The sequence below is a fragment of the Rhipicephalus microplus genome, chromosome 1 (genome assembly GCF_043290135.1).
Source record: "Rhipicephalus microplus isolate Deutch F79 chromosome 1, USDA_Rmic, whole genome shotgun sequence".
NCBI classification, from domain to species: domain Eukaryota; kingdom Metazoa; phylum Arthropoda; class Arachnida; order Ixodida; family Ixodidae; genus Rhipicephalus; species Rhipicephalus microplus.
The window spans coordinates 279005154-279021494 of NC_134700.1; the positions used below are offsets into that span (position 1 = coordinate 279005154).

Consider the following 16341-nt stretch of genomic DNA (forward strand, 5'->3'; position numbering starts at 1 on the left):
AAAAACACGGACATTTCAGGCCTAATGAGTAAGCAGCAATATTGCGCATAGCTTGATGCCCTACACTCATCTACACTCGAGTGTTCAAAACTTGAGTGTAGATGAGTGTAGGGCACGAAACTATGTGAACATGTAGGTAAGTGCGAGATAGTTGCTGCTGTATATCATCGGGACAGCACTTGTAGCTACGCTGCACTAGGCATGTAGATTGTGAATCACCTGGACTAATGCTCTCTGTAGCTCTCATTCTTCCCGCCACCTTTGCTGTACCCGTCTTTGTAGGTACAAGAGATATCGTCTAATTAACCGCTCTGCGTTTCTTTAAAGCCTCCTTCTCAATTCTCTCAAGGCAATATAAGCACTGCTTGCGAAGCAACGTTTCGTCGAGTTTATCCCTTTCCCTTGGGCACCCCGCGTGCTTTAAAATTCGCTCGTTGTAGACGACCTTCCTCTGCAGAGTGGTCACTAAAAATTTGCGGTGGTAGCACAACACGTACGTTGAGAGGACGGCGATGCTTATATATAGGCCACGCTAAATGTTTCGCGTGGTGGTTTGCGGTGCTGGGGTTTAGCCCGCTCGAATATCGATTGCGTCAAGTGCGTGAAACCACGACCGACCGGTTCGCATAAATCGCGTATAGTCCATAACAAAGCCGTGGCTCGCACTCGCTTAAAATGCAAACGACGCCGAACAGCACCAGTGGCCGCCCAACGCCCCCGCATGCTGATGGGTGCGCGGCTGCCATCGAATGAAAGGCGGGTGCGAGGTCGACGATTTTGCCGCTACTGGCGCCGGCAAACTGCCCCGTTCGGCTCGCGGAACCCTTCGCGGGGTCATTAGGTTCGATAGACCTCGTGAAGGGCTCTCGTGGGAGCAATAGGCGTCGGTCGTGTGCACACACACATACGCGAACGCGCCATGAAGAGTGGTTACGTACATGACATGGACGTATAGACGGCTTGGGCGAGTCTGCATTGGTGGCCCACATCTGTAAGTGTGCGCGCGAAGGCGCAGAACACGGAACGAACTACGTAACGACTGCAGTACTTATGAAGCAAAATGAAAGTACAGAATGGCAGTTTAGTGAAAAGCTGAAGCCTGTTTTCAGTTCTTATTGCTTCACTCTCTCTTCTCACAAGTGTCAGTTTGTCCGTACACTCGTCTGTGGTCATTCGTTAAAGAAATAGCCAAAGCAGAAGCTAACCGCGAACGAAAAATAGGTATGCGGGGAACAGTCTTGGTAGATAATGTGAAGAGTTACCCGTGTGTTTCTGTTTTACATGTTCGTCTGCCAATGAAGCTTGGAAATAGGGGTGGTGGTGGTGGGCACGACTTTCAGAGGAAGCGTCGAATGTCGGGCTCTTGGGTACACGTGCAAGAGTCAGCAGGCTACTCCCGTTTAAGGAATGCAGAAAAGAGACGGGAAAAGAAGTTTGTTTCTCCTTTTTTTATTTCCAGCCCGGTTCGCACTTCTGAAGGCCCAATAAATGCGGCTCCATTTTAATGAGGCCCGTTATGCATATGACGCCGAGCGGCTATGCGAGAAGTACTTGTTGCCTCTGAGTAACGATCCATGTCGCCCCAAACACTTTTCACAGTCGTCGGTTATCTTCCCCGGGTAAAGTCGCGAAGAGCTTTCTTACTTTTTACATATTCTGTTTATAATTTTATTTCGCAAAGTAGCCGACGTTGCCAGAAAGAAGCTAGCCGGGAGAGATGTGCGCGCAGGGAAAAATTACTACTGCTGCGAAGTAGTGTTCGCCTTTTTGAAGCACGGCCACTTTATGAAAATGAGCAAGAGCAAAAATAAAAGTAAGAAACATTTCTTACGTTGTCAGTTGGGCTAGCACGCTGATTACTTTGATCGTTAGGCGTTTTCTTTTTGTTTTGTCAGGGTGAACCAGCTTAGTTTCATGCTACGTTGAAGAAGGTGAAAATGAAAGAGGGATACAGTGACATAAATGTAAACCAGAAAAGGCGTAGTGCTTTGAATAGTGCTATTCCTAAGACATTTTTTTTTCAAGCACCTGTACACAAGTATAGCCACACCAAGTGCTGGAGATAGAAACTCTCGTTTCTCAGACTCTTATATACGTTTTCGCAGATATTGAAAGCCGTCTCAATGATACAGAGAGAGAAAATTTATTGGTGCGCCTGAGCAGTTTTGTGTTTTGAGTACTGCAGTTCATAATTATTGAAAAAAAAATTAACGCAATAAACGGGACAACAAGCAGAGAAACATACAGGACGGAGCGTCAGTCTCTTTTTTTTCGATAGGGTTTATTGCGCCTCTTTTCCTAAGTGTGCATCACCAACTGGCCCATACTTCTACTGTTCTGCAGCTGATAAGTTGACGTTAATTATAACGCAGCTTGCTGCGAGAAACGCAGCACCTTGGTATCGTGTTTGTGGCGCTGGGCAGCTGATCCGAAGGTCGCGGGACCGAATCCCGGTGGCAGCGGTGACATTTCGGTGGAGACTGGAGGCCAGTGTGCTTAGATTTTGGTGCGTTTTAAAGAACCAGCGTTGGTCGAAAAACCCCAATAGCTTGTATTATTGAATCATGCAAATGGGATTTATACGGACGGCGTCAGTTGAGGACGCCTGCTGTTAATTGTGATGCCGACGACGACGACGACAACAACAACAACAACAACAACAACAACAACAACAACAACAACATCAACAAACAACAACAACAACAACAACAACAACCGACAACAACAATAATAATTATAACAATAATAATATCAATAATAATACTCTACCCCAAGCAAGTGGGAGAGGACCCTCAGTAGCTCATTTCTCGCCGACCAGCAATGGGCCGTCCAGCAGGCCCACGAAGCGGCCGCCAGGTACTCCCTGTCGGTCCCTACGAGGGAGACGCACGCTATATACGCGCTAAGCGCGTCCTGCAGGACTGGAATAAAGTTTTTTTTTTCATTCCATACCATTATCTAAGATTTGGCGTCAGAATTCCATGGTATAATTGTAAGGGTTACTGTAATGGAGGGCTCCGGTAATTTCTTCTTGGTGGTGTTCCTTAGCGTGAACTGCGATCACACAGGCTTCTAGCATCCTGCCTCCACCGAGAAGCAACCACCACGGCTGGGATCAAACCGGCGACTTTCGGGTCAGCGTACGAGCACCGCAGCCACTGTTCCACAGAGGCGGACACGTCTGAAACAAATTACCCATCCAGATTTGCAGCATGCGCACAAAAAGGAACTGCGAACAGCTCTCCAAAGTTTCGCTTCGGTCTGATAAGAAATCCTTTGATACCTCTCAGAATTCACTTGAGCGTCCTTCTTGAGTGCAACACCTAGCCTTTCACGCTGTAATACTCAATAGTTACGGTTTCGTAATTCTGCTTATCAACTCTTTCGCTTTGGTCTGATAAGAAACTTTTCGATACTTCTCAGAATTTACTTTAGCGTCCTTCTTGAGTGCAATTCTAGCCTTTCACGCTGTAAAACTCATTAGTTACGGTTTCGTAATTCTGCTTATCAACTCCGCTTCACACTAAAGTTTAGTTCCGCTCGACCACTACGACCATTGTTCTCGGAGCGGAGATACGTGAAGGTACACGGGTACCTGGTCGATCGCGTCACTAGCTGTTAGAACCTTCCATGAAACCAGCGCGGCGACCTACTTACGATGCCACTTTACGTAAAAGCACTGCCAGCGCCGTACGCCTTCACTCATTAGCGGGTGAGCAGCCAGGAGGGCTGCGTTAATTTAAACCCTGCAGCCACTCAAACAATAACGATTTCTAGTGAAAGCACTGGTTTCATATTGATGGCTCAGTTGTGTAAAAATTTTTTTTTGTTGTAAACTTCGCAATTAATGTTTCTGAAAGTTATCTGCTTCGAATCGATAATGAATGGTGGTCGTGCAGCGAGGAATATTAGTCTTTGGACATTATTTAACATCAAAAAGAGAACGCTGAAATTCATCAAAGAAAGAACGCGTTAAAAAAGAAGCGAGAAAGAAACATGTAAATTACTAATAAAGTGAGAAAGCGTACCAAACAGCTCTGCAGCTCGAAAGAAAGTCAAAATTTGGCGGTTGCCTTTGCCAAGGCGAAAACATTGGCAAGCCTTCGTGAGCACGCAGGCAATACATGCAGTGGCAATGTGAGTTTCTCGGCTCAGCTGTCAGCAGTTGTGGTTGTCATGTGCAGTTCGTTCCATAAGCACGAAGACGATTGCACTCGGATGATATATATATATATATATATATATATATATATATATATATATATATATATATATATATATATATATATATATATATATATATATATATATATATATATATATATATATATATATATATATATATATATGTATATATATATATATATATATATTATATGGCACGTGATAAATAAACCTTCAATTTTCGCCCTACACATGTTTGAATGTGTTCCCTGCCATCAAGGAAGCAGGGAACATTCAAGCATTCAAGCATACGGGAATTCTGTAACCACATTGCGCAGTAGGTACTTAGGTTAGTAACATTTTTGTATTGTGTTGAGAAGGATTATTGAAAGAAAACAAGACCGGTTACTGGTCAGCTTAATCTATTGTGAAACTTTCCACTGTAACACAACCTCCGAAATGCCCCGCCACGGTGGTCTAGTGGCTGAGGTACTCTGCTGCTGACCCGCAGGTTGCGGGATCGAATCCCGGCTGCGGCGGCTGCATTTCCGATTGAGGAGCAAATGTTGTAGGCCCGTGTGCTCAGACTTGGGTGCATGTTAAAGAAATTCAGGTGGTCGAAATGTCCGGAGCCCTCCACTACGGCGTCTCTCATAATCGTATTGTGATTTTGGAACGTTAAACCCCACATATCAATCAATCACAACCTCCAATATCCAGTCATCGCTACATCACCGACATTCACGTCGCATTACTCATTCGTCGGTTTACACATGCTCATTTATCCGATGACTGACTTGATTTGACAGTCAGATGGTTAAATTTCTAAGCTCAATTACTGGCTTTTTTATTTAATTCTTTTAGCAATAATTCTCTCTTTGACCTACCATGTTGCTACCTTTTTAAAGTCATCTTCTCCTGCAGTGGTGTCACAATGCAGTGAAACAACTGTTGCAAGAGAAACCAGTGGCGAAAAGTCCCCGTAAAGCTATAAGCTATACAAATAAATGGACGGATGGGTGAACAGATAGATAGATAGATAGATAGATAGATAGATAGATAGATAGATAGATAGATAGACAGACAGACAGACAGACAGACAGACAGACAGACAGACAGACAGACAGACAGACAGATAGATAGATAGATAGATAGATAGATAGATAGATAGATAGATAGATAGATAGATAGATAGATAGATAGACAGACAGACAGACAGACAGACAGACAGACAGACAGACAGACAGATAGATAGATAGATAGATAGATAGATAGATAGATAGATAGATAGATAGATAGATAGATAGATAGATAGATAGATAGATAGATAGATAGATATTTTTTTCTGGAGGAGAGGGGGGCAGCTAGTACATCGAATATGGGCGACGCGCAGGAATATGGGGTAAAGTGTTATTTGGGCCCCTGTTATGCCATTGGAAAAAACATTCCAGGGGGGGGGGGGGGAGAGGGAGCTGGTTACGGTACTGCCCTGAATTGTACCCTACGCCTAAATGTAGTTAAGGTGGCAATAAAAAGGCACAGACTACACTTGATAGTTCCACGTGCGGACGTCTAGTTGTGCTTTAGTTGGTAGGTACATCGAAAGTTAGTTTGAAAAAAATTCTTAGACAGAATAAGGTACTTGAATGATGGAAGGATGAAATCAGAAAGCGTCCCAGTACTTGTATAAGAAGAGGGTTGACTCACAGTTGATAAATATAACAAGGAGACCCACCAGGAAGTACACAGCAGGCAGTGTAAGCGATATGATGCCAAAGATTGTTAAGCGAGATGTCAGAGGCACAAAAGCATTGGATAGCAGTGATGGAAAGAAATATGACTCTGGGTAACGACCGTAAGGTTAAGGACGAAATGAGTGAGGGAACACTGTGCGGTAATTCAAAAGGATGGGCTTTGCTGTTTGAAGCGAATTCGGGTTCCCATAGTACACATGGCTATAAAGCGAGATCGAGAAAGGAAAATGCTCAAGCGCCAGGAAGGGAAGCAAACGATGTAGCATCATTACGTGAATCAAAAGACGTTATCCTGGTGCGTGTCAGGGCACTAGTCCACGTGTGAAGCCTTGAATTTTAGGGACAACCGTGTAAATGTAATCATATTGGTGAAAGAAGTAGGTAAAGTTTGACAGCGGGAGAAGTGGCGGAAGAGTAGGCAGATAAGAAATAAACAAACAAATAAGTAGAATGGTACACTAATGTTATTCTTCGCCAAGGCTCGGAAAATTTTCGCTTTGACGTAATAATAATAATAATAATAATAATAATAATAATAATAATAATAATAATAATAATAATAATAATAATAATAATAATAATAATAATAATAATAATACACTATAGAGCTTGGTGAAGCACAAGTCACCAACCCATCATGCGCGCTACCACAGCATGTCATTAAAAAACTCGCATGGTAAATTGCGCATTCACCTAAGATCACTTGAAGGCAAAAAAAAAAACCTTTTCTTTTGTCTTCTCAATAAAATTTATTAATTGTCTCTACCGAGCTATTATTTTTCCCGTCGGCCTTGGTTTGGTGAAATACGGGTTAAGACAGTTTCAGTTTAATTTAAAGGAAAATTCATTTTTCGAATGTATGTAGGAACGTCCCTTTCATTAATGTCCCGTCGATCGTCCTCATATTTTACTGGTCGATGTCGAGTGAGAAAGAGAAATTACCCTACGCCTGATATCAAAGTCGTATTACCCCGCTACTTACTGCCCTACGCTGCCCCCCCCCCCCCCCAAAACAAAAAAGAATCGAAAATACCATACAAGTAGGGTATAACTACCTTTCGGTTGGCCACCCTGGTTGAAACTGACCACACTGTGTTCGAGAAAACTGCGTGTGTGGACCAGCGGTTCTGGTGGCGTCACCACATAACAACGGGTTATATATATATACATATATATATATATATATATATATATATATATATATATATATATATATATATATATATATATATATATATATATATATATATATATATATATATAAGGGAAAGAAGTGTATACCTGAGGGCTCGTTTTTCCGTGTTTTGACACAATATTAATGAGATCTAACAGACGGTAATACCAAGGAATGTACAGGTGAAGTTATTAGAACCAATAGAATGTAAATAAGAAGAAAGAAAAGTGGATAAAAAATAACCAGCCGTGAGCAGGAATCGAACATACGACCTTCGAATAACGCGTTAGATGCTCTAACGCGGTCGAGAGCATAGAACGCGTTATTGGAAGGTCGTAGGTTTGATTCCTGCTCACGGCTGGTTATTGTTTCATCCACTTTTCTTTCTTCTGATTTACATTCCATTGGTTTTAATAACTTCCCCTGTACATTCCTTGGCATTACTGTCTGTTAGATCTCATATATATATATATATATATATATATATATATATATATATATATATATATATATATATATATATATATATATATATATATATATATATATATATATATATATATATATATATATATATATATGTATGTATGTATAACAAGCGTTTCGTCATCTCGCAATGTGATTCGACCTTTCTTGGATGAACACAAGAGAGAGAGAACAGCTGTCGAGAGCACGTCCCGGCTCGCATTCTGTGGAGGCCCATTCATCTTCAATAATAAAAAAGCGAGCATCAAAAAAGGAAAGAAAACAAAGGAAAACAATTTTCGCTCTGTTTATAGCACCTACAGAAGACCAGCTACACAGAAACGAGGGAAACACACGCACTCGTACGACACAATCGAGGAAGCTCGGGTATTGTCGCTTACATTTTGCGTTTTTCTTTTGTTTTTGCCGGCTTTTTGTGTCCGCGCGCTATTGTTGCACAGTGGTGTGCCGCCGCCATTCACTAGCGGCCGGCCGGGCCTCTGCCAACTTCTCGCTCTCTCAACCTCTTGTGCCTTCCCTTTCTCGCGTTTCTCTGGCGTAATTGTATTTCGTTCACTGCAGCGTCGGCGACGGCCGACAGAGAAGCCAGCGAACCCTCTGTTTGTAGATCGGGTTTCTCCAAAGCCCCAAGCCACACCCAGGAGAAGATACCCGAGCTGATTAGAAAGAGGATGCGTTGCCTTCCCATAGGAACGGCGCTTGAGCGCGTGCACGCGCGCACACACGCACAAAAGTGTGCGAAAATATCGTGTGGCGGGACGCTGCTGCCGAGCAACGCAACGTCGAAAAAATAAAATAAGAAAAAAACGCATAATCAACGTAACTTCGGACGAAGAAGAGATGAAAAAAAAAATCGAGGCCGACGAACCATCGTCAGTTTCACCAGCGTCCCGCGTCATTGTCAAGCCCTAGTTCCAACCGGGAACCACACTAGTTCGAGCCAAGCTTCATAGATGGCACCTCGGCCGCGTAGCGTTGTCGTGCGGGACATCTAGTGGTGGGGTCCCGAAAGAAGAATACGGAAAGGGCAGGTTTCACATCCCCCCTCTGCCTATCTTTCTCCTCCTCTTCATTGTATTTCACTTCAACTCTCGCTCTCCTTTCCCCCATTTCTTTCTCTTTTATTTCTCACTCTCCGCTCCGTCTCCCCTCTTTTCCCTCTCGCACAAAAAGACGCGGCGCGCCAGTTTTCGGCCGAACGACATCGCAGGCGACGGACTTTCTCGTCGCTCGAAAAAGTGTGCCAGGAGCGCGTCAGCGTGCGCGCCTTGACTTAGCGAGCAGCCGTATTAGTGTACGTCGTAGTAAGCGGTTGCCCGTTAACACCAACCTTGGCGCATTTCTGTCGTGCGCGTGCTTCGAATTTCCCGATTTCGTCGCAACTCTGCTGCGCTCGTTGCAAGACCGCACTCCGGACACAGTTCGCGAAGAGCCTGATACTCGCCGACTATTTTTATCAATTTCTGATATTTTTTTTTCCAAGAATTTGGTGCGCAATCCGAACAAGACCCTTCTCCTTGTATTTGCGTTTCCAACCCCGCTGTCACTACCACACAGTGTTTTCAGCAGGTGTACTCTATGTTTATTGTCCTTGGTGAAGCGTGAGAAAACACCGACCGACACGGTGTGACATCACCGCTGGTGGCGCTGGTGAAAGAATTCGTCGACGTCATCTGATATTACCAGGATAGCTGAGGCTCTTGCATCTTTTTCTGGACCCCGAGATAGGTGTCGTCGGCCGTCAATGACGCTTCCAGGGCATCCGCCTTGAAGAAGACAAAAATACCCAGGGAAACAAAAAAAAAAAAGACGCAGACTTCCGCATTTGTGGAAGACAGCGGTATTGCGCCGTGCAAGCGGGGAGTAGCCGGCGGCTGTTATGCTGGTGATCTCCTCGACGCTGCTATGGCTTCGCAGTGCGGTGACGTTGATACTGCTGGTGTTGGTGTTGCCGGAATTTTCATGGATTAACAACGCCACCTTAGCCGAGACGACGAGAGAGTCAGTGCCTGGTGAGAGTGTCTGCTTTCATATCTCTATTGTTGTTCTGTTGAAGAGTGCTATACTGTAAATTACGCAGAGGTTCAGTTTCTTTCCTGTCACATCTGTTATTGGCGCATCCGGCGAGAAACCGTACAATGAGTGCAAACAGTTACCATGGTGTTCTTTATTGTTTTTACTTAGCAGCAGTCATAAATTTTTCGGACTAGCAGAATAAATACTCTACTGGCATGCTCTATTGTAGCGGGCTCTGCAAAAACACTATGGTCGTGCAATAATATTAGAACAACACACACACACACACACACACACACACACACACACACACACACACACACACACACACACACACACACACACACACACACACACACACACACACACACACACACACACACACACACGTATATATATATATATAATATATTAATATATATATAATATATATATTATATATAATAATAAGGCTGATTACCTTCGTGAGGCCTACAGGCAATTAAATGACCACACATTTTACAGACATTTGAGCTACGACCCAACCGAGGAATTCAAGACCAAAGTAAAAGAAACTTTAAAAGAGCTTGTAAGAAAAAATAAAATTCCAGAAACTGTGCTTAAATCCTTAGTCCCCCTGAGTCCGGTAGCTGGTAGATTTTATCTGCTTCCTAAGATTCATAAACAAAATAACCCAGGCTGGCCAATAATTTCAGGAATAGGAACCATTACGGAAAGCCTGTCTCGATATGCAGACAGCCTAATTAGTTCAATTCCTCCTAACTTTTCTTCATTTGTCAACGACACTAATCACTTTCTGCGTGACATTGTAAATATGCGTGTTCCGAGTGAGGCTCTTCTGGTCACACTAGATGTGGTGTCACTGTACACAAATATACCCCATGCGGACGGGATTCGTTCTGTACTCCAAGCATACAATGACTTGGTAAATGACAAACCAATCGATGGTTCCACCTTGGGCACTATTTTATCACTGATACTCGAGCTTAACAACTTTGAATTTAACGGTGAACATTATGTTCAAACCAGCGGCACCTCGATGGGCACAAAAATAGGTCCCAATTATGCGAACATCTTCATGGGCATTCTAGAAAATAACTTTCTCGCCACTCGTGACCTTAAACCACTTCATTGCAAACGCTTCATTGACGACATTTTCTTAATTTGGCACCATGGTGAAGCGGCATTACATTCTTTCATTGCAGACTTTAACAAAGTAGAACCATCCATCTCCTTTTCCCACTCTTATTCTCCAGTCACCATAAACTTCCTTGAAGTCAATGTACCTTTAAGCAATGGTAAACTAACGACAAATCTACACAGGAAGCCCACTGACCGACACAGATATCTTCATTTTAAAAGTTGCCATGTCAAACACTGCAAAACAAGTATCCCTTATAGCCAAGCTATCTGTTTTAAAAGAATTTGTTCGGACAACAGGGATTTCACTCGCAACTGTGACCAGCTCCGTAAAGCATTATCCGAACAAGAATATCCTTCACAAATAATTGACGACGCTCTCCAACGGGCCAAATGTCTCGATCGGAAAGAGCTCATCAGTAAAGACAAGTGATTAGCGCCACCTTCCCGAACCAACCTCGTTCTAACGCATTCTGCATCTATTCCTAACGTGTCGCATATACTCAGAAAGCATTACAACATACTGACACAGAGCGATCGGCTTAAGGACATCTTCACTGAATCACCGCGGGTTGTATATCGGAGATCGAGGAATTTGCGCGACATGGTAACTTCTTCCAAGACTGGATTCATTGCTCCCGTTGGTTGTCACCCCTGTAAAAAAACGCGATGTAAAGTTTGTGCGCACATGACCACTGCAACTGTTGCTAAAAGCACGGCATCTAACTTTTCACTTAGAATTAAAGGGGACTTAAACTGCGATAGCAGCAACATCATTTACTTACTTGAATGCTCAATCTGCCACATGCAATACATCGGTCAAACCGAGACATCTTTTCGCATCTGTTTCAACAACCACAAATCACACGAAAACAGTTTGCCACATCTTCCATTGTCCAAGCATTGTCATCTACCAGGTCATTCGTTTGACAAGACTATGGTAACACTACTAGAATCTGGCTTTAAATCGCACCATGATCGCGAAATTCGAGAATCGTTCTTGATTCACAAGTTCAACAGTCTGTTATCCGGCATTAACGAATGCGTAGGAAAAATGTCATGCCTTTCTACGATGCCCTGACGTCCGAAATTTTGAGAAATATTCAAAATAGCATCCCTGACGTATAATATACTTCCTAAAGGTTATCACATATTTATTTTTTTCATGCGTGATCCTCGTCGTCAATGGTGAATGTTACAAATGCCTTTTACATGCCCACAATCTTGTCTATTGTATTAGATTTTAATGGTTTGTAGTGTAGTCACGGCTGTTTAAAAGACTTTTTGTGACACTCACATGCTGATCGCACGTGTTTTGTACTGACGTGTTCATGCCTGCCCATAAAAGCGGCCACATACTCGTATTTCTGTTAATCCTGACGAAGGCCGTGCCATGGCCGAAACGTAGAGTAAACAATTATTAAATTTTCGTAAGTGTGCTTCTTTATTCTTAAATATATATATATATATATATATATATATATATATATATATATATATATATATATATATATATATATATATATATATATATATATATATATATATATATATATATATATATATATATAGCGAGAAAACTTGATTCTGAGTTTCTGAGTCCGGTTTTCATGAAAATACAAAGCATGACAAGAGTAGAGTTTATGTACATGTGCATATCACTGAGATGAAGGCGTAGAAGTGACTTGAAAAGCGACATATATGGGATCTACAAATATACATATCACTGCTTTAAAGAGTACCTGATACACGTGTAAAAACATTAGGTATTGCGAGCATGTTATTTCCAAATGCGAAGCTAGGGAACTCTCTGTATGACAAGTAGCACAACTCGTAATCTAAAAGCTCGAAAAGAAAAAAAAATGTATTTAAAACATGAACCAGAAATCACCAGGCCTGTGCGAAAAGCGCATCACTGCCACAGCGAAAGCCGGAAGAGCGGCCGGTCTACAGCTATTTTATGTATTTTCTGGGTAACTGCTGCAAGAACACTTGCAGTGTACCCACTACGCCATATATAATTTTGTGTAGTATAGGCAGGGATCCACTATGCCATTTTTCGGAGAAGCATGGTACCTGCTACACACTTACAAGAAATGTTATGCAATTTTCGATACCAGGGTGGACGACGACGAAGTATACCTAACGCTATTGTGATGCATTGTAGCATGACCACACACATTAGGTAATTCACATTGTGTGACGTTCGATTGTTCATTTGCTAATCTAAAACGCTTTATTACACACATTAACCAATTCCTTTTTGCGACATGTAGCCTGTCTAGGGCCAGTTTGCAATTGAGCTCAAAGCACTGACGTAGCTCAGTGGTATACAATACTGGGCTGGCACGCAGGGAAGTCGGGTTCAAATCACAGTCTGTCTTCGTTGTATTTATTTACTTACTTTCTTGCTTATTTCTCGCGATGGTGATTACAGACACTGGCGCTGGTGGACGTGAAATGATGGTACAACGACCCTCCCTTGTTGTGATCTCATAACAGCTTTTGCTGTATAATAGGTGTACAAAGTACGTTCTCAGATAGGTGCTACGTTACCAACCAACATAAGGGATATATTACGAGTTGCCAATCAAATAAAGAAAACTGAAGTAGGTGATACGTGTTAAAAAAAAAAACCAATCTTCCGACGCTTTAATTCATACTAGACGTGACAGCATCAAACTTACAAGCGAGGAAGGATACACTGGCTTCTGTATAATTATTCATGTGGAAACCAGATTCGAATAATATCACCTTTAGTTGTAATTGCTTCGCATTTGAAACTATCAATCAATCACTCAATCTATATATCTGTCTAGCCACCTACATCCGGGTGCTCTCATGATCACCCCCTGTATTTAGGGTAAACTAAAATGGTAGGACAAGATGTTTTGACAAATCTGACTCGCTCGTAATGACATGAATAATGTCACAATCACATTGCGTACGTCGTTGGTGCCACAAGTGATTGACAGTTTATATCTACCAAGAAACTGCGAGAACAGACACGGGTAATTTTAACGCTGTCCACAACAGTGTATCTCATAATATCATGTTAGTTTTGGGACATTAAACTTCACATTTTAAATCATCAGCTTTAGTTTGAGGTTTGTATCATGTCTGTTTCGTGCTCTTAAGTAACAACTTAAGAGCCACTGTGCCGCTCAAATCGAAACGCTAAATGGAAACGCCACAGATCGAAATGCGCAATAGGAAATGGAAGAAAACAGGGACCACCCATTCACCCATTATTAATGGGGGTGTCGTGCAAGGTCTATGTGGACATGCTTTTTGAGCGACACGACTTCTGGTAATGTATCATTGTGACCCTGAATTGCAGTACACATTATAATCGTGGTTCATGTGGACGTTAATTCTAGGGGCTTTCCATTTACTCGGGATGGAAATCTTTTTTTCTCTTCCGGCTGTGTACACTGCAGTCAATGATAGACGGAAGAATAAACGGTTCTCTCCTTTGTTTGACCAGTGCTGTAGTGGTGCATCTAATAGAGCTGCGTGCAAGTCAACGTCTGCACCTTCTACATTACGTAGATACGTTAGATGCTACCAATGTATATTTCCAGTCAGTTCGATAAACCATGCATTACAGCCGTCGTTTACAATAACAAAACTGAACGACGCACGGAGCGGGGCGCCTCATTTCGGGACATCCGCGTTTTCACCTCTGATTCCGCGTTTCTTATCACCGATATCGAGTCTGCTTTAAAACTTGATGTCGGTTTTCGTATTTGCTCTACTTGCTTTCCGAGAATACATTTTAGCTTAGCGAACTTAGGACCATACACATCAATGTTTTTGTACACTTAGTTAAGAAAGACCGTTGTTTTAGTTGCCGAGGTGGCATTATGACTGAGAGGATCACTAAAAGCTGACATTGCACTTGTTAAAATTGCTTTTATTGCTTCGGAAAGTGAGTAGGGAAAGGACTCTCTTATTTAGACAAATTTTGATCATCGCAAAGTTCATGGCACGCACGCTCTCGACAAAGTCGTAGTGAACACTTCAAATCACATAGCTTAGTTGAACGTCTGAATATTGCCCAATCTGTATTTAACAGTGGAGCTTTTTTCACCGTGGCTTTTGTGGTGCTGCAAGAAACTCCACAGGTGGGTGTGCGTTATGAGAACTGGAAAATTCCCCACCACTGAGTACAGCAGGTTCGAGTGTTAAACGAGCACTACGCTGAGCGAAGTGCAGCGCTGAAGCACGTAAATGAAAAAGAAATAGGAAGAAAGAGAAAAAGAAAATAGAAAGAAAAGAAAGCTACGAAAAAAAAGAGAATGAGAGAAAAGCTCTGAAATAATTGGAAACAAAGAAATAGAGATCAAAATAGTGAGAGAACGAAGCAGAGAGAGAGAAAGAAGTAAATATAGAAAGAGATAGAGAAATAAAGAAACAGAAGTAAAGAGATACAAAAAAAAGATACACGGAGAAAAAAAAAGCTAAGAACAAGGAAAGAAAAAAAAAAAAACTGGCAGATCCAACGCACCTGGGAATCGACGTTATGCGAAGCATGCGAAGGGAAGGTGACCGTGTTGCAATTTTTTCATCGAGCGAAACGCCATGGAATGACGCTAGATATATGTACAAATGTTGCAAGCACAGGCATATGTAGAAAACTTGGAGATGTTTATATAACCAGTCATTTGCACTTGCGCAACGACGCCAACTGGAACATGCGTATGAGCAAAACCAGAAGCTGATATGAAGCGCTGATGCTCGAGAGAATGCTGGCCCTGGACACTGCTATATGAATCAACTTCAGTGCATGACAACTAACCACAATTGACGTTAACCCGACGTGACAGCTGTATCAAAGTAGTACATATGTAATGTTTATAAAATTGGTTAGCCAGCACCGCAACCACTATTGACGTTTCACGAAGATTAGCGTCTATATGAAAAGTAGTTCCGAGATCTGGCGTAGCTCTGTGGTAAAATATTTTATTGTCACGCAGAATGCTTGGGTTCGATTCCAGCTGGTACTTTGACATTTATTCTTTGAATTTTTCGTGTCGACGCTATCGATGTTGGTTGCTGCTTAACGCTCGCGAGTTAAAATCGCCCATGTGTGTTCTCGTCGTTCCTGAGTAGATACTAAGTGTCAATCACCTGTGGCACACACCCGCATACCAGTGGCCCATACCCCCCCCCCCCCCCCCTCCGTAGGTATGTGCCAATGTCTGGCGAAAAATGTTTGACGACGTACGCGACGGAATTGTGGTATTATTCATGTCTTGACCAGCGCGTCATATTTGTCAAACCATCTTACGCTCCCATGCTAATTTTGGTTCACGCCAAGTTAGGGGGGTGACCACGAGAGCACCCACACCGAAGCGGCTAGATAGATAGATAGATAGATAGATAGATACGCTCAAAGTCGCCGAGGTTCGCTAAGAAATGCTTCACATTTAATAAACAAGGAAGGGCTTTTAGCTGCGCTCTTCCTTCAGGATGTCACCGCTACTGCGAAGCTGCCCCGTGTTTTTTTTACGCCGTAATGAAGAGAGAGAGAGAGAGAGAGATAAAGATGCAAGGAAAGGCAGGGAGGTTAACCAGACGCACATCCGGTTTGCTACCCTGCAC

General features: G+C 42.5%; 1 protein-coding gene across 1 annotated transcript in view; it reads left to right on the plus strand.

Moving 5' to 3' along the window:
• Nucleotides 1-8766: 8766 nt before the first annotated feature.
• LOC119165277 (B-cell receptor CD22) overlaps nucleotides 8767-16341 on the plus strand; it is a 232241-nt gene continuing 224666 nt past the window's right edge. Inside the window, exon 1 of the mRNA XM_075895844.1 lies at nucleotides 8767-9590. Within this exon, the coding sequence (XP_075751959.1) occupies nucleotides 9458-9590 (133 nt within the window). The 5' untranslated portion in view covers nucleotides 8767-9457. The remainder of the gene's footprint in view (nucleotides 9591-16341) is intronic.